General features: G+C 40.1%; 1 protein-coding gene across 5 annotated transcripts in view; it reads right to left on the bottom strand.

Moving 5' to 3' along the window:
- The window catches only part of LOC144063020 (diacylglycerol kinase zeta-like), a 73,964-nt gene extending 54,728 nt beyond the window's left edge, over positions 1–19,236 (bottom strand). For 2 of the 5 annotated variants that reach the window (XM_077584919.1, XM_077584935.1), the window contains exon 1: positions 2,272–2,327. Coding sequence is in view for 2 of the 5 variants with exons in the window: in XM_077584943.1 (XP_077441069.1) it covers positions 3,369–3,637 (269 nt within the window). In the remaining 3 variants the exon portion in view is untranslated. Of the gene's footprint in view, positions 1–2,271; positions 2,328–3,368; positions 4,416–16,869; positions 16,965–18,616 lie in introns of those variants that run through there. The other 3 variants (XM_077584953.1, XM_077584943.1, XM_077584928.1) reach the window with 3 other exon arrangements.
- Between the last annotated feature and the right edge of the window lie 928 nt (positions 19,237–20,164).

Here is a 20,164-nt window from a genome sequence, read left to right as displayed (position 1 = left end):
TATTGTAACTAGCTGATATGGTGTTGAGTTTATGTTGTCGGTTTTGCAATGTTGATATGCGGATACAAGAGACTAATTCAGCGAGAACAGAATTAAATGCAGCGTCCACACATTCGTCCACCGGTGTCGCCATTTTTGGTTTGTTTCTTCCCGCGGCTTTTGTCACAGCTGCATAGCCCGCCCCCAAATACAATGTTGCTCTGTAATTGGTCCGAACCATCAGTGGTTCGTATCGGTGGAAATCAATAGGAGGGGTAGATGATGGATTCTCAGGAGTTTGTGAACTCGCAAATACCGCGAGAATACATCTTGCGAGAGCGAGGTTAAGTGAAATGGGTGACGGAGGAAAATTTTCACTTGAAACGCATTGCCCGGCATGCAATCGCATGTGACCACGCTAACTACATTGACTATACATGGAAATGCGTGGCCAGAAACGCAAACGGACTGCAACATAGGCCTCAGGTAACAACCGTTATGGCTCACCTATTTTGGGGCTTGATCATGTGACGTTCGTAAGCTGAGACTTTAGATGTCATTTTCAGTTGATAGGAAATGGTAAAGGTAAAATGGCAGCCCCGAAATCCACCCCACCCCCCCACCAAGATGGTTAAGAATGGCTTAATCTGCTTATTTTAGATTCCATCAATGCAATATTAATCAGAATACAGCGCTTAGACTAATGGGGGGAGTGCATAGAACGTATTATGGTGAAGAAAAGTTTTGACTCGACTTTCCTTTTAGGGCTGTTCCGATGTGTGTTTTAGCCGTGTGTTTTGGCACACACTCTCTTGAACAAAGTTAAACTGTGAGAGAGAGAGATGTTCATAAACGTCAGAATGAGTGTGCTCACAAGCAGGCAGAAATACAGTATTTTCAGTTGAGGTTCAGCCAAAATGTAAACAACTCCATGAATGGACAATTCACTGAACTTGTTCATGCACAACGTTGGCGTGAGATGTTGTGGGACTGAATTTACCGGTAACTATTTGCTGAGCTTAAATTATGTAAAACCTAACACAACACAAACAGTCTTGAACCTCTAAAGACAGCTATAATGACAATACAGCAATTTCAAATAAGTGGATGACCGCATATTTCGAACACCTCTGTCCAATGACCAACCAACAGCAGAACTACCAACATTGACATCATGGAAAGGGTTGAATGAAGTTTGACAAGAAAGTGACTGTGTGTGTTAGACTTTCCAGAGCTGCTGCTGGGTTAAATATTTACATGTAAAATAGTGGTACACGATGCAAATACACAGAGAGTGTTCCATAACAACCACCAAACATTCCAAACAGATTCTCCAGTGAGAAAACATGATATATTTTTAATGACGGCGTTATTGGTTAAAAACATGTGCTCAAGGCTGACATTCGTTACTGTATTTTTTACTCTGTGCATAATAAAGTAGTGTAATCACGCAGAAAAAGGGTACTTGCCCAGACTAAGCATGAAATCTGAATTGGAGCATAACTTGTGAGATTTCCGTTCAATGAACATTCAGGATCAACACTTCACAACCAAGTAGGTTTATATTTTTTTGTCTTATTCGTTGATGACCAACACAGAAGTGTACAGCTGATTGTTGAGGTGTGATGATGACCATTGGCCAACCACCTCCCCCACACCACCACTGTCTACAACTTCACCGAACATGCGGTCACCCATGCATGTCATCCAAGACTTTCCATTTCGGTGTGAGTTTTTAAATGGTGATGCTGCAAAGTGGGTTCAACTTCAAATATAGTTGCTGGCATTTATGTTTTGCTAAATGATGTATTACTATTCCATAATCTACAACACTTGCTCCTTTCTCATCTCAGAGAAGAAGTCACCCAGACTCCTTTTACCTACATTTTTGGAGGTCTTTAACCAAAGCTGTGCTTGTTATTAACGTTTTTAACTTGTGATTTGGTTTGTAAAATAAATATTTCTGTGTCAAGTGCCAGACCCATAAATTAAATATTTGAGTGCATTCACACAATAATTTGATGCATAACAGAAAATAATTTATCGACTCAACACACTGTGAATTAGGCCTATTACACTTACAGTATTGTGTTTTTGTTACTCGAAGACTTTTTTTTGAAGACTTCTTGTACAATAATAATGAAAACATGAAACAAGTGTAAAAGTTACGAAGAACACCACACAGCACTGCATCTGCCCCAAAATCACTGAATCCGACCAAATGAATGTCTCTCCAATAATGCAATTTATGATACTATTCATTGAAAACATAAGCAGAGTAAATAAACAAACCTGCAAAGTCCGAAGTAAACTATCCAACCATGCTTCCTCTCCTATTTGCTCTCACTAAGTCTTCCTGTATAGTGACAGGGAATCAGAAGCTTAGCTAACGAGAGAGAGAGAGAGAGAGAGAGAAAGAGTGAGAGAGACAGAGAGAGAGAGAGAAGGGTGTGGCCGTGTGACAGAGAGCATGAGAGCCTCAACTCGGGACAAAAATAAATCAGCATGTACTTCCTTGATACTGTGAGTGTAACAACACTTTCCCAATATACTATACAGAATGCAATCAACTTGAAATGCACCGAATAAATTTACAACAAAAGGAATGGTAGTATAGCGTGATGCAATAAAATGATTCCATTTTTCTTTCAGAGAGCTCTTGAATGTGTCAAGAAATAGTCAGAAATGTAGGGGGGGAATAACATCCAACTGGAATTTCCAGTAATGGGAGTAAGGAATCCCATCTGTTGTTATACACAGTACGTAATTAACTCTGGCAGTGTTGAAAGTAACAAGCATTCACACGAATGCTATTGATTGTACATTTTTTTCCCCCTTCTCAACTTTGCAGTCCAACACATGGAAAATTTGTAAAATAACCTGGATTTTCGGAAGAGAAAAAAAGCCTTAAAGGTTGCACTTTGCCAGCATCCAAAATGTGACTGGCACAACCACAGATGACAATACTGGTGTTCTACATATCACTTCTTGTATCATCATAAATGTATTAGATTTTAACTTGCAATCCAAATGTCTGTGACTTAAAAGTTTTGTTACTTTATTTACAATCTATGTGCTCAGTTAAAATGCACACATGTAGATGATAAGTTTAAGCAAATTGCAGATTTGGTTGCTGTCAATGGTTTTCTAAATATGTACTTGTATTGCTTTGCATTCAAAACAAACAGGTAAACACTCAACACCAACTTATTGTATTTTCTATTAATATTATGGTATGATTTTACTGGTCTGGCCCACACGACATCAAATGAGTTTGAGGCCACCTTCCAGGAAATAAATGTTAAAACACTGGTGAAGAGAACACTGAACAAATGGCGCCACCTGTCGTCAACATACATCATTACACTTGTAGCCTATCTGGCTCTTACCTTCTTGTGAAGAGTTTTAGCCCAGTGAATGATTTGGAGCAGCCGAAAAGCATCTCCTTCTCTTCCTCTATACAGTTTGGAGGCAGGCTGGGAGTGAAAGGGGGAAGAGGGGAGCAGGAGCGTAGTGAAGAAGTAGATGAGCTGGAACTAAATCCTCCATCTCGATCGTCTTTTCTAAGGAATTCCTCTCCATCAACTGCTTTTTCCTTCCGAGAACAATCGTGGTGGTTCATGCCTGTAACTAACACCTGATCGATGTTGATATCCATGAGGGACAATTTTCGAAGTCTTCTGCTCAAAGGTTTAAGCCTGCCTCTTTTTGTCAGGAGCTTGTGGAATGTTCTTGTTCAAGCATACTGAACCAAAAGATTTAAAGAACAGTGTAGAATCTCTAAATATCTTCAGTGTCACACAGCATAGAACTTAAATGTTTGACAGCTGACAGCTCAATGACAATTTAAAAGTGTAATACAACCTGCTCACAAATATATCCTGGTACAGCATAAACGTGTTCGCCTTAACGTATTCACCCAATGTAAACGTGAAGACAAATATCACAATGTTACAGTTCACATGACTCAAAAAGACTTCAAATATGGCTACCCCACAAGGCTACAAAGTCAATAATCCACAAGCCAAAGGTCTTTAAACAAGGCACACAAGGTGTGTGTGTATGTAGAGATTAGTGTTGACTTAATCCTTGCTCGCATTCCTCTCCAACTCAGTAGTTTTTACAGTGTCACTCATATCTCACTTCTCTCAGTCCTCCACTGTTTTCCTCAGAGGTTTCTTCGTCCTCCATTTCATTTCCTTTCTCTTCTAGAAGTTCACACTTCTCTCCTTCCGTCTTTATCGTCATCGTCGCTGTTTATTTAATCAGTAGACTCCATTTTCGTAAACGTTGACACGCACGAGTGCTTGCCAGTTGCCACGCTCACACTCATACCCACACACACCCACAACCACACGGATACTTTCACGCGCCCGCCGTGATTCTCTCATCCCCCGGCCCGTCCGGCTCAAAACCCGGAAGTGACTAATAACAACAATCCCGCGATCAGGTCCTCACTGTTAGTTGCCCTGTTACATGCCTGAAGAAAATAGCCCCCCCCCCTCTCTCTCACCCCGCCCCTTTTTTTTGTAAATACTACACATACGAAGAAAACAATACAAATAATAATAACTATTATTATTATTATGATTATTATTCTAATTATATAATTATATATATATAAAGACAGAAAATTTAATTAGTGAGCCCGAGACATAACATGGGGAAAAAATTACAACATGTTATGTAACATTCTTTCTACCTACCACCCTGGTTAAGCGCAATACTGTATATCTCAACATTGCAGAGAAGAGCATCAAATTGTGTATAAGAGCACTATTGATTGCTCTGATCCTACTATCCCACATTATTGTGTATCAATTTTATTTATCATTATCATATCATTTTACTTGTGGGAAGTTATAAAGTGCAAATACTACTTTGCTGAGGCCTACTTTTGGTATCTGAACTTTATTTGATTGTTTATATTTCTGAGATGACTTTTTACTTTCTCTCCCTGCATTTGAACACAGTTAGACAAGTGTCTATAAAAAAAAACATCAGCCCTGTGATAAATTTGACCTTTTGTCACCTTCACCTCGGAAATTGTTATCAAGTTAAATAATAAATTAAAGTTAAAATAAGTTTGATTATTTAATGTCTTATTATTATTGATACAAATAAGTTTGATTTAGTTTACAGTTTTGTAATTTCCAGGGTGCAAGGAGAAAGTTTTTCACAGGGTATGATGATTTTTTTATAGGCGCGTTACTTTCTATTTGTCATGACACATTACTTTTTTCCAACCTAAGCAGATGACAACACATTTTAAAAGTGATGTAAATAGTGAGAGGTAAAGTCAACCATAGTTGAGATCTGGATTGATTCATTGAGATCCTATACATTGGAAAGGCAGGGACCACAGCACCATGGAGTGACATGAACCAGGGAACAATAACAACAAAGATGCAACAGATTTGGAAAAACAAGATATTTCCTATCCATGGCCTTATTTACAGGATGTTGACTCGAGGAATGATTCGTGCCGGAGGCGTTGTATCTTGTACAAGCCTAAAAAACACCAGGTTTTGGCGTTCAATAAATTTTCATCTAATTTGAAAAATCCCATAGTCCTGACAAGATGCTTTTTTTTTAGTTGACATTACTAGATAATTTAGCATGTTTTATAATAAAACACAGAACACATTTGTGCCAATTTATCAAATCAGGTATTGTATATAGATTGTGAAAATTATAGTAAACAGTAGACACAGGTCAAAAGTGGCCTAAAAGTGGCTTTTTACAGAGAGAGAGAGAGAGCGAGAGAGATTCCTATATTTATCAACTAACTTTAACTTGCACTGCACCGTTTAATGTCTTTTGTCTGTTTGGTTGGGGGATCGCGGGTACACATTGTAATGCCGCAACAATTTCCTATATGTTTCTACACAAATGACCTAATAAAGCAATCTTGAATCTTGACATTGTGCACGTGAGAAAGGAGTGTGCATTTCATTTTTTGGGCCACACGTGGCAGTAGTGATTCAAAATTAAATTTTCTGCAATGAGCTGCATTAAAATGAAATATAGCCATTAATGCTCAAACAAAATCTCAGACCAAACATTTTTACAATGATTGGGATTGCAAAATACCTGTATTGTGCATTCTGGAATGATTTGGCAATATTTGTCTGTCTTGCCCTTAGTCAAACCTCTATGCTAAAACTCCACTCCTATTGTACACATCAGCACGTGCACACACACACACACACACACACACACGCACACACACACACACACACACACACACACACACACACACACACACACACACACGCACACACACACACACGCGCACACACAGACACACCGACACACACACACACACACACACTCCAGGTGGTGGAGTGGTACCATCACTTGCCTCTGATGCAGGTTGATGTGGGTTCGTTTCCCCGCCTGGGAGGTCATGTTTGTATGGTAATGTGTATGTGTGTGTGTTTGTGTGAGTGAGTGCCCAAAAAAAAAAAAACACACACACGCACACACACTTGCTCACTTTCTATTTCATCCATCGCCCACTCGGCATTAACGTGACAAATAAAATGCCACTCAGAACCCTGACACAATTTTCCAAGAGATCCTTTCAACACCCACCACTGACCCATTTTCTCTCCAGTAAAGGACTATAACTGTGAATTTGTCATCAGTAACCCTGAACATGATCCCCTAGCATTTTGCAATCACTTATCTTTTTTGACTTTTTAAATATGAATTAATAAATGTGAATTTATCAACACACACACAAAGTCTGTGTCCAGAACACGTACTGTATCCGGCTTATGTAATTGAATTTGGACATAGTTTATGAAACAAACTTTCAAAATTGCATATGACCAAAATAAGTTGAGTATTAAAAACAATGTATGTATAAATATAAGATGACCTTAAAATATGTATTTTACAATGATTAATATCTTGTCAACCAGTCCCATAGAAGTGCATTACTTAGTTAATGTTTAATGAACATTAAATTTATGCAACTGCTTTGTGCTAATTTTGTGGAACTGATTGACCAAAATAAATAAGTAAAAGTAAGGCTGGTCAAATTAGTGCTTTCTCTGTATTGTCATGACTAATGACTATGACAGTATCTACTTATTGCAAACCACTACTACACAACACAGTATCATAAACCTTTTTGAGCTGAAAGAGAATGGATTCATGGTTGGATGGAAGTGCTTAATATTGCTTTATTTTACATTTTGACTACGTTTTAGCTGTAATTCAGTTCATCCGCTCTATACTGTGCAGCTCCATTGATTGACCTACTTTTTGTAGCCCATCGAATTTGATTAAAAAAAAAACTGGTCTTAGCTGGCTGCTAACTGACACAATATGCATGGTAAGCCAAACTTAAGTAATTTTTCGGGGTTATGTTAAGAATTGCCATTCTAACATATAGCCAAAAAGCAACCTGAGAACAAAATCAGGTACGAGTTGAAATAAGTGTAGCAAAAACAGTTGCTAAGTTTTGCATTGTTCCGCCAGCAGGGCCATAATTAACATTATCTTAAAGTAAATTCTGAAATTTGGATAGAGCTAAATTTTGCTCATATGTTTAGGATCATGAACAGATCATTTCAAAGCTTGAGCCTTTTCAATTGAACCTTTTCCATTCGTAAAAAGGTTCATCTTTATCTCAAAGGTCCATTAACATTACTCCAAGAATTTATGAGGCGCATCTCTTTATTGTTAGCCAAATTCCAGTCTGGCCTTCTTAGTATTGTTGCTGATGACTGGTTTACATATTGTCACATAGCCTTGATGTGCTGATTGATAATGAATTCTCGATTTCTGCTTGTGATGCACCGAATATTCGGCCACCGAAAATTTTCGGCCTTTGCCATTTTCGGCCTTTTCCATTTTTGGCATTCGGCCGAAATAAAATTAAAGCCGAAAGAATAGGACCAAAATAGGTTGTGGTGACGCAAGCAAAAAAAACGCTGCAAGCAAGCATCTGTTTGAATTAAACAGCGAACGCGGAGGAGAGTTTGCACCGGTCGGTCGCAGCAGCTCCCGGGGTCATTATGCGCACCGGAGGAGAGGGGCGCCGCTTGGTGCGCAAAATTTAAGTGGGTCAAAAAAAGACAGAACTGCCGTGTACTGCAGTAGAGGTGAGCCACTCTTTCTCTCGCGGCGCCTTCCCTTTTTTTTTTTTTTTATAAGAGCCCCTCAAACGCTTCCAGTTTTTCACCGGCATCCCAGTGGCCGTGCTGAATACTTTAGCTAATGCTAGAGCTATTGCTATCAACAGTTTTAAACACAGAAAACGTACCGCTATCTCCGGGTGGCGACAGACCTGTACAGGACGCCGTGTGTCTGTTCTCAAAGCCGAGTAGCTGGTGCGAACAAATGTATTTATTCATTTTTAAACGGTGGTGAATATGTGAATGTGCCGATTTTAAGTGCGCCGCACCTTGAGCCCTATTTTTGTACCCAGTGCAAGAGTAGCGTAAACTCGCAAAGTGCAGTCTAATCGTGTGCATTGTTGTTTTCCTTCTTTTGGTGTTTTGGCAGACAAATGCAGTTTGAAACGTGTGTTTGCGTTGTTGTTCCCAGAGCTAATAGAAGCATAAAAATAAAAATAAATAATAATAATAATTGTTAAGAATTCTTCAAGTTGTTTAGTTTGCGATGTTTACTTATATCTTATTTTGAAACGTATGCTTTTAATTTGGAAGGTCGCTCCGTATTTCCGTTTCGTGTTTTCAGTCCGCCGTTCGTCATTCTGAGTGTCTGCATTCTGAGTTGATTAAATAGTTGAGTTCAACGGAAGACTTGTATTCTCTCTTACCGGGGCGCCCTGTGGTGGTTAATCAATCCCGCAGCCGTTTGTGTGTACAATAAAGAAGGTAAGATCACAACCAACGTCTGCTGTTAACATACTTGAGTAACGTTACAGTGCTGTATAAATAAAAAATAGAAAATAGCCACTGAAAACAATGCAGACTGCGGACACATTGGACGTCCGGATTTCACGATGATATGCAATTGGTGTGCAAATTTCCGTGCTCCATGTTGTGCCTTTAAGAGACTCTTGATTACGCCATTACTGCACCCTAGTGTTCAGTACGCGGAAGGAGCGGCCAGAGTAAGACGGCCCGCATCAGACTTCCATGTTAACTCGCTAAAAACACAACATCATCATAACTAGGGATGCACGATAATGCTATTTTCAACCGATACCGATAAACCAGTAATTTAGAAAGTGCAGATGTCGATAACCAATAAGTAAGCCAATAATTATTTTCAAAATTAACTTGAATATAAATATACTAACATTGTGTTAAGCACCATAAAGCTGAATTTTATTGATATCTCTGCTTCAAAGACAACCAGTAACTCATTTTGAGTTTGCCATGTTTAAAAAATGCAACATAAAACTGTGATGGTAACATTTTGGGGAGACACAGTAAAGAAAGCCCACACTGGCGACTACCATGTCACCATGATACATCTTCTGTGAACACAAGGTCGCGCACATTATGACATCACAAATATGCGACACAACCATAGCAGAGGGGAAGGGTTGAGGAGTTGGGCACAACTTGAGCCACAAACACAACAGGTGGACCAATGTGGCATGTCTATTATTATCGGCTGATTTCTTTATTATCTGTTTTATCTGTATGATGTCAAATTGGTTGATAATTGCCGATAATTATCGGTCGCCGATATTATCGTGCATCCCTAATCATAACATCACAACCCCATAACTATAATACCATCAACATTCAATAACGCCATGTTCTGTCAATCATTGTGGTGATTAAAGACATTCAAACCAATCTCCCGATTCGCTGCAGTCTTTCTAACCGAAGACTTAGGCCAGACGTGTCATGTCTGGGTAGAGCTGGCTTTGGTTGAGGGCCCCGATTGGTCCTGAGTGGATGCCTGCCCTTCCGCAGGCTGACCAATCCGGGCCCTCAGCCACTTGTGCCTGGCCCCAGGTGTGACTAATCCCCTAATTAGTGTGGGTGCATTTAATTCCCGGGTGGTGATCAGTCCCTTGTGGGATCATTGCCATTGTCACGGTCACCCCCGGAGTTTGTGCTGTCGTTTTGATTTTGTACAATAAAACATAACAGTCTAACCCGCACTCCTGCCTTCCTGCATTTTGGGTCCTCTACTCCACACGCCGGCGGACTCAACTCCGCTCCTTGGCCGGACCGTGACAGAATGATCCCACCATAAACGGACCCAGCGGATCAAGAGGCAGGTACCGTTCCTCTTTTGGCGGTGCGCATGCAGCGCCCGCTTCCAGTTTCCAGCGGCGCGTGGGGAGCGCCCGTGGCCAGTTCTGGCGGCGCTCGTGCAGCGCTTGTTGCCGATGTTTCTGGCGGCGCTCGTGTAGCGTCCGTTGCCAGTGTTTCCGGCGGCGCTGATGGCAGCGCCCGTGCCGATGTTTCTGGCGGCGCTCGCGGAGCGCACGTTGCCAGTGTTTCCGGCGGCGCTGATGGCAGCGCCCTTGCCGATGTTTCTGGTGGCGCTCGCGGAGTGCACGTTGCCAGTGTTTCCGGCGGCGCTGGTTGAGCGCCCGTTGCCAGTTCTGGCGGCCCCCGTACAGCGCCCGCTTCCAGTTCCGGCGGCGTACGTCCTGCGCTGCAGCCCCTGGCATCATCGCCTGAGCCGCTGCAGCCCCTGGCATCATCGCCTGAGCCGCTGCAGCCCCTGGCATCATTTGCCTGTGCCGCTGCAGCGCCTGGCATCATCGCCTGTGCCGCTGCAGCCCCTGGCATCATCGCCTGTGCCGCTGCAGCCCCTGGACTCTACGCCGGAGCCTTCATCCGGGTCCCACTACAGACGGTGACTTTGTTTAGGACGTCTGGGATCCGTCCCTTAAGGGGGGGGTACTGTCATGTCTGGGTAGAGCTGGCTTTGGTTGAGGGCCCCGATTGGTCCTGAGTGGATGCCTGCCCTTCCGCAGGCTGACCAATCCGGGCCCTCAGCCACTTGTGCCTGGCCCCAGGTGTGACTAATCCCCTAATTAGTGTGGGTGCATTTAATTCCCGGGTGGTGATCAGTCCCTTGTGGGATCATTGCCATTGTCACGGTCACCCCCGGAGTTTGTGCTGTCGTTTTGATTTTGTACAATAAAACATAACAGTCTAACCCGCACTCCTGCCTTCCTGCATTTTGGGTCCTCTACTCCACACGCCGGCGGACTCAACTCCGCTCCTTGGCCGGACCGTGACAAGACGAGTGTAAACCCAGCATACTTACAATAATATTCCACACTTGGCCTCCTGGGAAATGTGGTTCTTTCAAGGGAAATTAAAGGGAAAACAATACCACTTTTGTCCAAAGATTCTGCCATAATCAACGAAAAACAAATGCTCATTTGTGCTACTTTAATTGATTTCCATAATGATTCAGAGGGTTTGCAACACAATGTTGTTATATTTATGAATAAAATACAATGTCATCCACCACTCATGTCCGCAGAACTCAGACTCTGTCTGCCTGCTCCTCAATCAAAACCACCAAAATCGCGTTACACCACCTGCGCCACGACTTAGACCAGCTTACAGGTGCATCCAGTAAAAGAAAACACGCTTGGTCCACCGGAATTCCCAGCATGGCACGCCGTGGTCTGTCAAATTCCCAAACATGTTGAATAAAGCTTGCGCCTGTACAAAAATCAAGATCTACCGGTCCTTGTCTCAATGATACTGTACGTCATTGCCGGGAAATATTATTTTTCTTTCATATGGGTAAATCAGTACGTATATAGTAAAGTCACCCGGGGGGAAAAAAACTTCAACACTTCCATTTTAACTCATTCACTGCCATTGACGGCTATAGACGTCAAAAATTAATTTGAACTATTTCTATTAGTTAAACATTTTTTTCCACTTTTGTTAACAAGAGTATGAAAACCTAGATTTTTTTTATTGTACATTTAGAAAAGATATAAAATTTGTGTGTAATCGTGAGTTAACTAGTGAAGTAATGTGATTCAATTACGATTACAAATTTTAATCACCTGACGCCCCTAATTTTTAATAATCTTTTATTTTCTTTAAATCGCGTCAGGCGATTACATTTTTTAATTGTAATTAATTGCATGACTTCAATAGTTAACTCACGATTAATCACACATTTTATATCTGTTCTAAATGTACAATATTTTTTTTCTAGGTTTTCTTACTCTTGTTAAGAAAAGTGAGAAAAAAATGTTAAACTAATAGAAATAGTTCAAATGAGTTTTTGACATCTATAGCCGTCAATGGCAGTGAATGAGTTAATAATTATAATTCTCAAACCAAAATATCATTAGTTTTGTTACTAACAAATATATAAATTGACAATTCAGTATCAATCTGAACATCAAGGCTACATGACAACATGTAAACCACTCATTAGCAAGAAGAATAAGACGGTCAGACTGGAATCTGGCAAATAATAAAGAGATAATTATAATGTTTTTTACTAATTAACTATAATTATAATGACACGTGGACAACAAAACACAAGCCAGTCACAAGCATACAATACTTTTGCTCACGGGATGTGTGGATTTAAACAAAACCTGTATTGTGTGTTCCAAATTGTGTGAGCGATCTAGATGTAAATTCCTAGAAATAAACGATGAATTAATGACGTCTTGCCTCCTATTTCTCATTGCATAGCAAACCCAAATGTTTTCATTCTATAGCAAAAACAGGAATTGGCATGTATTGGCATGCATAGTACTTGTCGCATAGTTTCATTACTGCATAATAGAATAAAAAATGAAGTGAGACGGAAGAGGAGACCAGACTGAGTTGCCACTAGTTTTTTTTCTCTGTTTTGTTGTTTTCCATCCTTCTGGTACATGATGTGGTGCTATGTTATACAACTTTCTGGCTCCAGGCAAGGAGTGCATTGTTCCTCCCCTCCCACTCCCTCAGCTGCTTGACAAATCAACGCTTGTCAATATTAATCACAAGTTTGATCTCGCCCGAGGGAGCATTAGAAACCTCTGAGCTTGAATGCAATTCATCAGAGTTTAAAGAGCTTCAATAAATAAAAACTATCAAATTGCAAATGAAGGTGAACTTTTTATTATTTTAGAAGAGGTGATGCAACTAATAACTACATTAAAAACACATATCTCCATCATTACTGCTAATCATGTTTTATACCATTTATAATACATACTTCCTGGACATTGTGCGGTAATTTTACATTTTGTACAATTATGATACGGTATTAACAAATGTCCTACATTATTATCCACATTTATTCTTCTCAATATTATTAGCACATACATTTTGCACTAAGATCTAAATTTTCTGTTTTTAATCATAAATCAATCCATCAATCTATCATCTACCTTTATCTTTACTATCCCTCTTGCACTGATTTCCTTAGATGGAGATTTTGTCTGGTCCTGTTTCTGCATATAGTTCAGTTCCATTTGGTACAAAATTGTCACATAAAAAAAAAGGTGTCCAGGGAGCAACACGTTCATTTACTGAATGATTTTGTTATGATTGCGCTTAGGTTGAGTGCAGTTTATTTATTTTGGACTTGATTGACCACTGAGAAGTTGATTAAAAGTGATTGGAGAGGAACCATGAAGAAGGTACTTATGGCTGATGGCGTAAACGTTTTGTGTTTCGAGGAGGGGATTCCATTTTGTTGTTTACGAGTCATACGGTAGATACACAAATGTGTTGTTTATCTTGCATCCATCCAATTTATGTACGATTTGTGCACATTAGGCTCGCAGATTAACTGGGGCATATCCCAGATGGCTTTGGGCGAGAGGCCAGGTACAATCTGGATTGGGCACAGCCAATCACAGGGCCCATACAGTACAGACCACTGATTCTTGGAAAACTACTGTCTGTACTTTTAACACCAACAACCACCTAGAAAATTACTTAGTTATCCATTAACTATGTTTCTCTGAAACCCGAATGACTGCCAGAGCGCTCTGTCAATCAAACTTTGAACTTTGAAGATTTTGTGGGATTGACCCTCAGGCAACATTGGCTCTTTTTATAACCAGAACCAGACAAAGTGAAGCTTTGGAGCAAAACAGGGTTCGGTGTCTTGCTCAAGTACGAACCCACAACCTCACGGATGGGAGACGACCCCTCTACCACTGAGCCATGCCCATTGCATTTATATGTAAAGCATTTTGAATTGTCTTGTGTATGAAATGTGCTATAAAAACTTGCTTTATGCACTGCCTTGCACGGGGTCACCCTGGAGTCACTGATGACGTTGTTGGTATTCATACTCGACCTACGTAGGGACATTCCCTGCTGTTAGGCACCCCCTCTGGCGGTCATTCGGGATTTATAGAACCACGGTTACACGTGACTGCCAGCAAAAACCCCACATAAAAGAGGAGAGCTGAGATTTGAAACCCACACCTCATAATTGTGAGTCAGATGTGCCAAATCCACTGTGCTGCTTCATGTTCATCTCGTCTGTTTCATTTGAAGCTGTGCATCCTTCAAAGTCCTGATCTAATTATACAGAATAAATGCATTAAATCCAGGAAGGCAGCGCTTAATGTCTGGCTCTTGTCGATGTTTATTATCTCTAATAAAACAACACATGGCAGGTGCTACCCTTCTGAAACTGGGATGAATGCACAAAGAAGAAAACACGGGGTGATATATAATACCACAGTCCACAAAGAGGCCAGAAAAGAATAATGAGGGGTGGTAAATATCACAGGAGGGTGGGATTTTAAAGTAATTTAAAAAGAAAACAGCCATGAATATTATTTCAAAGTCCCTGCTTACATTTCTATTTTGAGATCTCTAATTTCGAAATGCATATATTACGAATAAAACCTCACCGGAGAGAGATTAAACTGCGGATGCCAAAAAAAACCACTGACACTTACATAACTCAGTCGTGTCAGTATTAACAGCAGGCAGCTGGCTAGCCATGACCCCGTTCCCTCCCCGCACCACCTCACTTTCACACATATCCTGTGTTACTGATTATTCTAACATGGGGATGAGAGTAAGATCCGTGCTTACGGGGCCTCTGCACCACCGGATGGGGGGGGGATTGCAATTCACTTTTGTGCTGCACACATTGCATAATATGGATCTATCTATCTGCACGATTCAGACATGCTCTCGCCAAGTGTCTTGTGTCATTGCACTTCACAAATATGACCTGGTTCCTCATTAAGACTGTACCTCACAACTGACTGTGTTTACATGCAGTCAGTAACCTTTCAAAACTCTATTAGTAGCAATATTCAGGTCTTAAAAGGCCACGTAAAAACGCGCAAAAACCCAAATATGCTCTCATTTGGGTTTTACACCTTTCATAACCCGAAATCTTGTTCATATAAACACATTTGAAATACCTTGATTTAACAGGGGCATTGTTTTGTTTTCTGCGCATGCTCTATTTGAACGGTATCTTGGTCTTTTGAGTACAGGAACTACTTGTATGCGTAGCGCTGTCCTAGCATTTCCAATTTCGATTGGGATATTACAATTGATCACAATGACTATGTAACTCTGTCCGTTCACGTTATGTTAACGAGTTATTCCGAATGTTTCAAAAAAACGAAAATCTGGCCTTAATCCGAATTTTGATTACATAAAAACGTAGTCACTGAGCGGAAAAAGGTTTGCAAGTGTTTACGCGCGTAGCAAATCCTGGTTTTTCGTCAGGGTTCGTTAAAGGTTGTCAAGGGTTGGAAAATGTTGCAAAGATATTCCCAAACAGTTTTTACTAGTGGCAAACAAAACAAAAGAACAGACACTTCAGGATATGTGCCGATGTTTCCTGAGTTTTTCCAGGAAAAGTCTTGCATTGGAAAATACTTATTGTCTTCAGGGTGTTTCTTTTATGTGCTGCATTCCGTTCACTTCACAGTTTATGGAGTCAAATTACTCAAGAGTAGTCAGCTTTCCACACATGCAAAGATTTTTGGTCAGAAACTGCGTATTCAATCTTCACATCATTGTGTCACTTGTGAGCATATAAAAAATATTCTTCATTTCCTTGAAAAAGTTGCAAATGCTTTAGCACAGCTATACAAATGATTTTGTACAATTATCCGCTGTCACTTACACAATCAAATCCTGACGTCATATTGATCAAAATGTATTATAATGGGTCTCTGTTGAATTGTCTCACCTCCCACTATATATTGGCAAAGGTTCGTCGCATAACAATGCATGCATGATGGTAGAACAAGTTGACAAAACCAACAAAGTTCTTTACATTTCCAATATACTTTTATTCCCAGGTGAATCTTAACTTTATGTAACAAAGGACAGTGTCAGACACATTGGACCAACCATTGAGCAGTTTTCTCAACAAGCTCATCACAAGAGAAGATGAGACATGGATGAGAATTTGTGGCCCAAATGTCAGAAACGTCAGCATGTGTGTGGAAAGACTTTTTCCTTTTGTTTTTGTTCTTTGTGCTGTGCAGTACTGTCTTTTCGTTTATATATCGCAATGAGGTCCGTCTGCGCACCAGAGCATCCTTCCAGACTACACTTACATTGACAACATGACTAAGCAATTAAACTCTCTTATCAAGACACAAGACTTGTCATTCTGATGTTCTCTGACACAGATATTTACTGGCGTATTCGGACAATCGCTGATGTTTTGCTATTTGTACAAATTGGTTTGATAAATGCTCTTACTGTTTGGCAAATCCCCTCTTTTTCAGTGGGATTTACTCTAATTATCATTTTATTATAATTATTATGACTCATATAAATAGCTATAAAGTATATATTTAGAATACTGTATGAATACATGATATTATTAGCAGGTTTACGGTGTTGTAATACGTCCTCACAAACACACAACAAGGCCACAGTGTCAATACTTTCAGGTTGAACAGGTTTGCATTGAAATACATTCCACTTTCTCTTTTACTTTCAACTACTTTCTTACCTGTAAGACACCTGCTTCCTGAATGTAAGCTGCACAAATTCAGCTTCCATCTGCGAGGCTGATTGCTTGCATTCCTTTTCCTCCACGCCTGCAATCTAAAACAATAAATATGTTGTTTTCAAATTCCTGCTTTAATTATCTTGGGCTTTTACGTGTTTAAGGTGCTTCACTTCATTAGGTATAGCTGCACAATTTATCCATCCGCTGAACTGCACCCAACTAAAAGCTGTTTCTTGTACTCAAATTTTGACCCTCTCACACAGCTATAAGGGAAACTGAGATTCTACAAGCATCATTCTCTAATTACTGATGCTGTGAAACCAGGGCTAGACTGGCACACAAAAATCGGCCCTGGCATTTTGTGTTAGGCCACCAGCCCAGCCCGACTCCAGCCTAACTCTGCCACTGATGTTTATTGATGATGGTTCAGTTTGATATCTATATTCAAACTGGATTAACGGACTGGTCCTTTTAAATTGTGGGCCAGTCTTTTAGGGTAAAATGTAGGAAAATAACAAATGAAAAGCACTGCATCGGCCCCAAAAGAGGCCGGCCCACCGGCCCTGTATGTCAGATGGCCAGTCCAACCCCATGTGAAACTGTGAATAGTGAACAGCGGTACAACTGGTAGGGGTGGGAATCTTTGAATGTTTCACAATTCAATTCGATTCCGATTTTTGGGTCTTCGATTTGATTCATAATCGATGTTCGATTAAGAACGTTTCTTTTATTCAAAATGATTTGATTGACAATGATTTTTGCTTCAATCTATAGATGTGCAAGGAATTATAATGATCTACTCCAGTCTGACTCGCTGATGCTAATTAGCGTGCTACTCGCGGCTCCACGCTGAATTTTTATTTTTTTTATTGAAATAACTTGATTGTGACTTTTTCCTTCTACTCTCTAATGTGGCTACAACTTAACAATGTATTAGACCGTGTGGAACCACACTGCCCCTCAGTGGCCAAACCGGGTACAACATGAACAACGCTCCAAATAAAGGCACACACAGACAAAGGCAAGACAGTATAAAATAATTTAAATAAAATCCATTTTAGGACATTTAAAATCGATTCTGAATCGTACTAAATGAGAATCGTGATTTTTATGAGAATCTATTTTTTGGGCACACCCCTAATGACTAGAGACTTGATCGCACTTTAAAAAATATATATAAATAAATCACATTTAGGATTTTACTGTTTATTTTATTCAATACTCTATTTTTGTATATTTTAAAACTTAAGTTATGTTATTATTGAACTTATTGTTGAACTTCATTATATTATTTGTTGCACATCATTGCTGTTCTTATGCAATACATTTTGCTGTTATAGTTTTTTCAAATCAAAATGACATGCTTACATTAAATGCATACAATACTGTTTATTGTTGTTACTTTTAGTAAGCCTGGCCATAGCTGAATGATATTCAATAATATCCCACTTCGTGCTTTACCACTTGAAATCCGCTCTTGTAGTGTAAAACAGCTATAACAAGTTTATAGTAGATCAGTTAAGTACTTATGATAGGATGACATATTGATAGCAGAAAGAGAGCTCCAAAATCAAACTTTGGGTGATTATTATAGTGTCGTAGAACACAATGCAAAACAAGAAAATAAACATTTGATTGGTATGATATGACAATATGCTTGCATTGATACAAGAGGGGGAAACACACGCACACAAACGGGACCATAAAAAAAAGAGATAAACAAACACTCATACACACACAGACTCACCCGGCGGCAGCTCCCACATTCCTCGTCGCCGAACACGTCCTCGTTTGCGGACTCGTCTTCCAGTTCGGGCCGCTCCACCACAGGAGGCACGGCGGACCCGGAGTTGCTCAGTGAGCCCCTCAACATTTCCAAGCCAAGGGTGCCGCTTGTTCGCTCCTTTGCGGAGACGCGAGAGAGCCACGCTTGTCTCTCAACCGCTTCCTGTTCTTCTTTTTGACCGCTTTTGTTTGACTTTATAACGTGTTGTTTTTGTAATAAAACGGTTTCTTCTCGTCGTGCGCCAGTGGCTGTGCCATGATCGATGTGTCAAGCTACGGACACGCGTTCAATGAAGCGTACAGTACAGTACACTGATGTTTACTCGTCTACTTCTATTATACTATGACGTCACGCGTAATGTTGCAGGAAATAGTCTCGCTCAGTCGCTCTTCTACACATCTCTTTCTCTCTCTCCCTCTCGCTCTCTTTTTTCTCAATTAAACAAAGTGCAGTGACTTACGAGTAACGTTTTCCCCATAACAGTTGTCACCTTTGGCCTGCAAATAAACCATTACGTTTAAAATGTATCATTATATATTATTATATATTTGTATTAAGTTTAAATACCGAATGTGACGCATTGTAGCACTTTGAGCAGCTAAGATGAGTACACCCTTTGTCTTCAATAGTAACTCAATTCAGTGCGCTAGTTTAAACTGCTACTATATGTGCTACTTACTAATGCATAGTGAGTTAATTATATAAAATTGTCTCTCGGCATGTGTCCTTTGATTGAAAATTGATTGACCAGTCCAGCGTGACTTTCTTTCACCCTATGTCAGCTTCAGCTCCTAGCTGTGACCCTGATCAGGATAGGCCCAACAAATGTATACATTTTCATTTCATTAATTAATACGCAATCTAAGCCAAAGAAAAGGCCCCCAAACAACTTGAGTCATTATGTTTAGTTTTGTCTCTAAGAACCTTGCAATAGTTTATTCGTGAATTCTGAGAGGTAACTTGACACTGAGTGGAAAACAATTTTCCTGTCATTTAATATTTCTCCAGGAGAGGGCGGCAGAACTCGCCTCAGCCAAAATGACAACTCAAACATTGCCCATTCATGTTATTCATATTTCAAATTTCTTCACCAAAATAGAAGCAACACATCATAATGTAAGTTATATACATAAAAAGACAAACATCTGTGGGTTACAGTTTGTGCAGGGGTTCGCTTAACTGCCTTAAACTGACCCAAACTCGTCAGCCCATTCCCAGTGATTGTTGTTCAGGGTCCCAATTTAGAAAAAACAGAAAATGGTAAGGAAAATGGATCAATGGCCTTATAACCATTTTGCAGTAAGCAGGAAAGGAATGATGATCTGACAACTATTTGTCTGTTTTGTTAAGTTCAGTTCAAATTGGTGTCATCTTTTTCTTTACAGGCCAACTGACAGGTTTTTGATTACGTGATACGTAGTTCGCCATATTAGAGGTAGAAATCGGGAGGATAATCTATAGGTTTGAAATGGAAAAACTAGTAAACTGGCCCATGTTCGTTATTTCTGT

The sequence above is a fragment of the Vanacampus margaritifer genome, chromosome 1 (assembly GCF_051991255.1).
Source record: "Vanacampus margaritifer isolate UIUO_Vmar chromosome 1, RoL_Vmar_1.0, whole genome shotgun sequence".
Taxonomy (NCBI): domain Eukaryota; kingdom Metazoa; phylum Chordata; class Actinopteri; order Syngnathiformes; family Syngnathidae; genus Vanacampus; species Vanacampus margaritifer.
The sequence above is the reverse complement of the archived record's forward strand: the minus strand, read 5'-3'. Positions and strand labels throughout refer to the sequence as shown.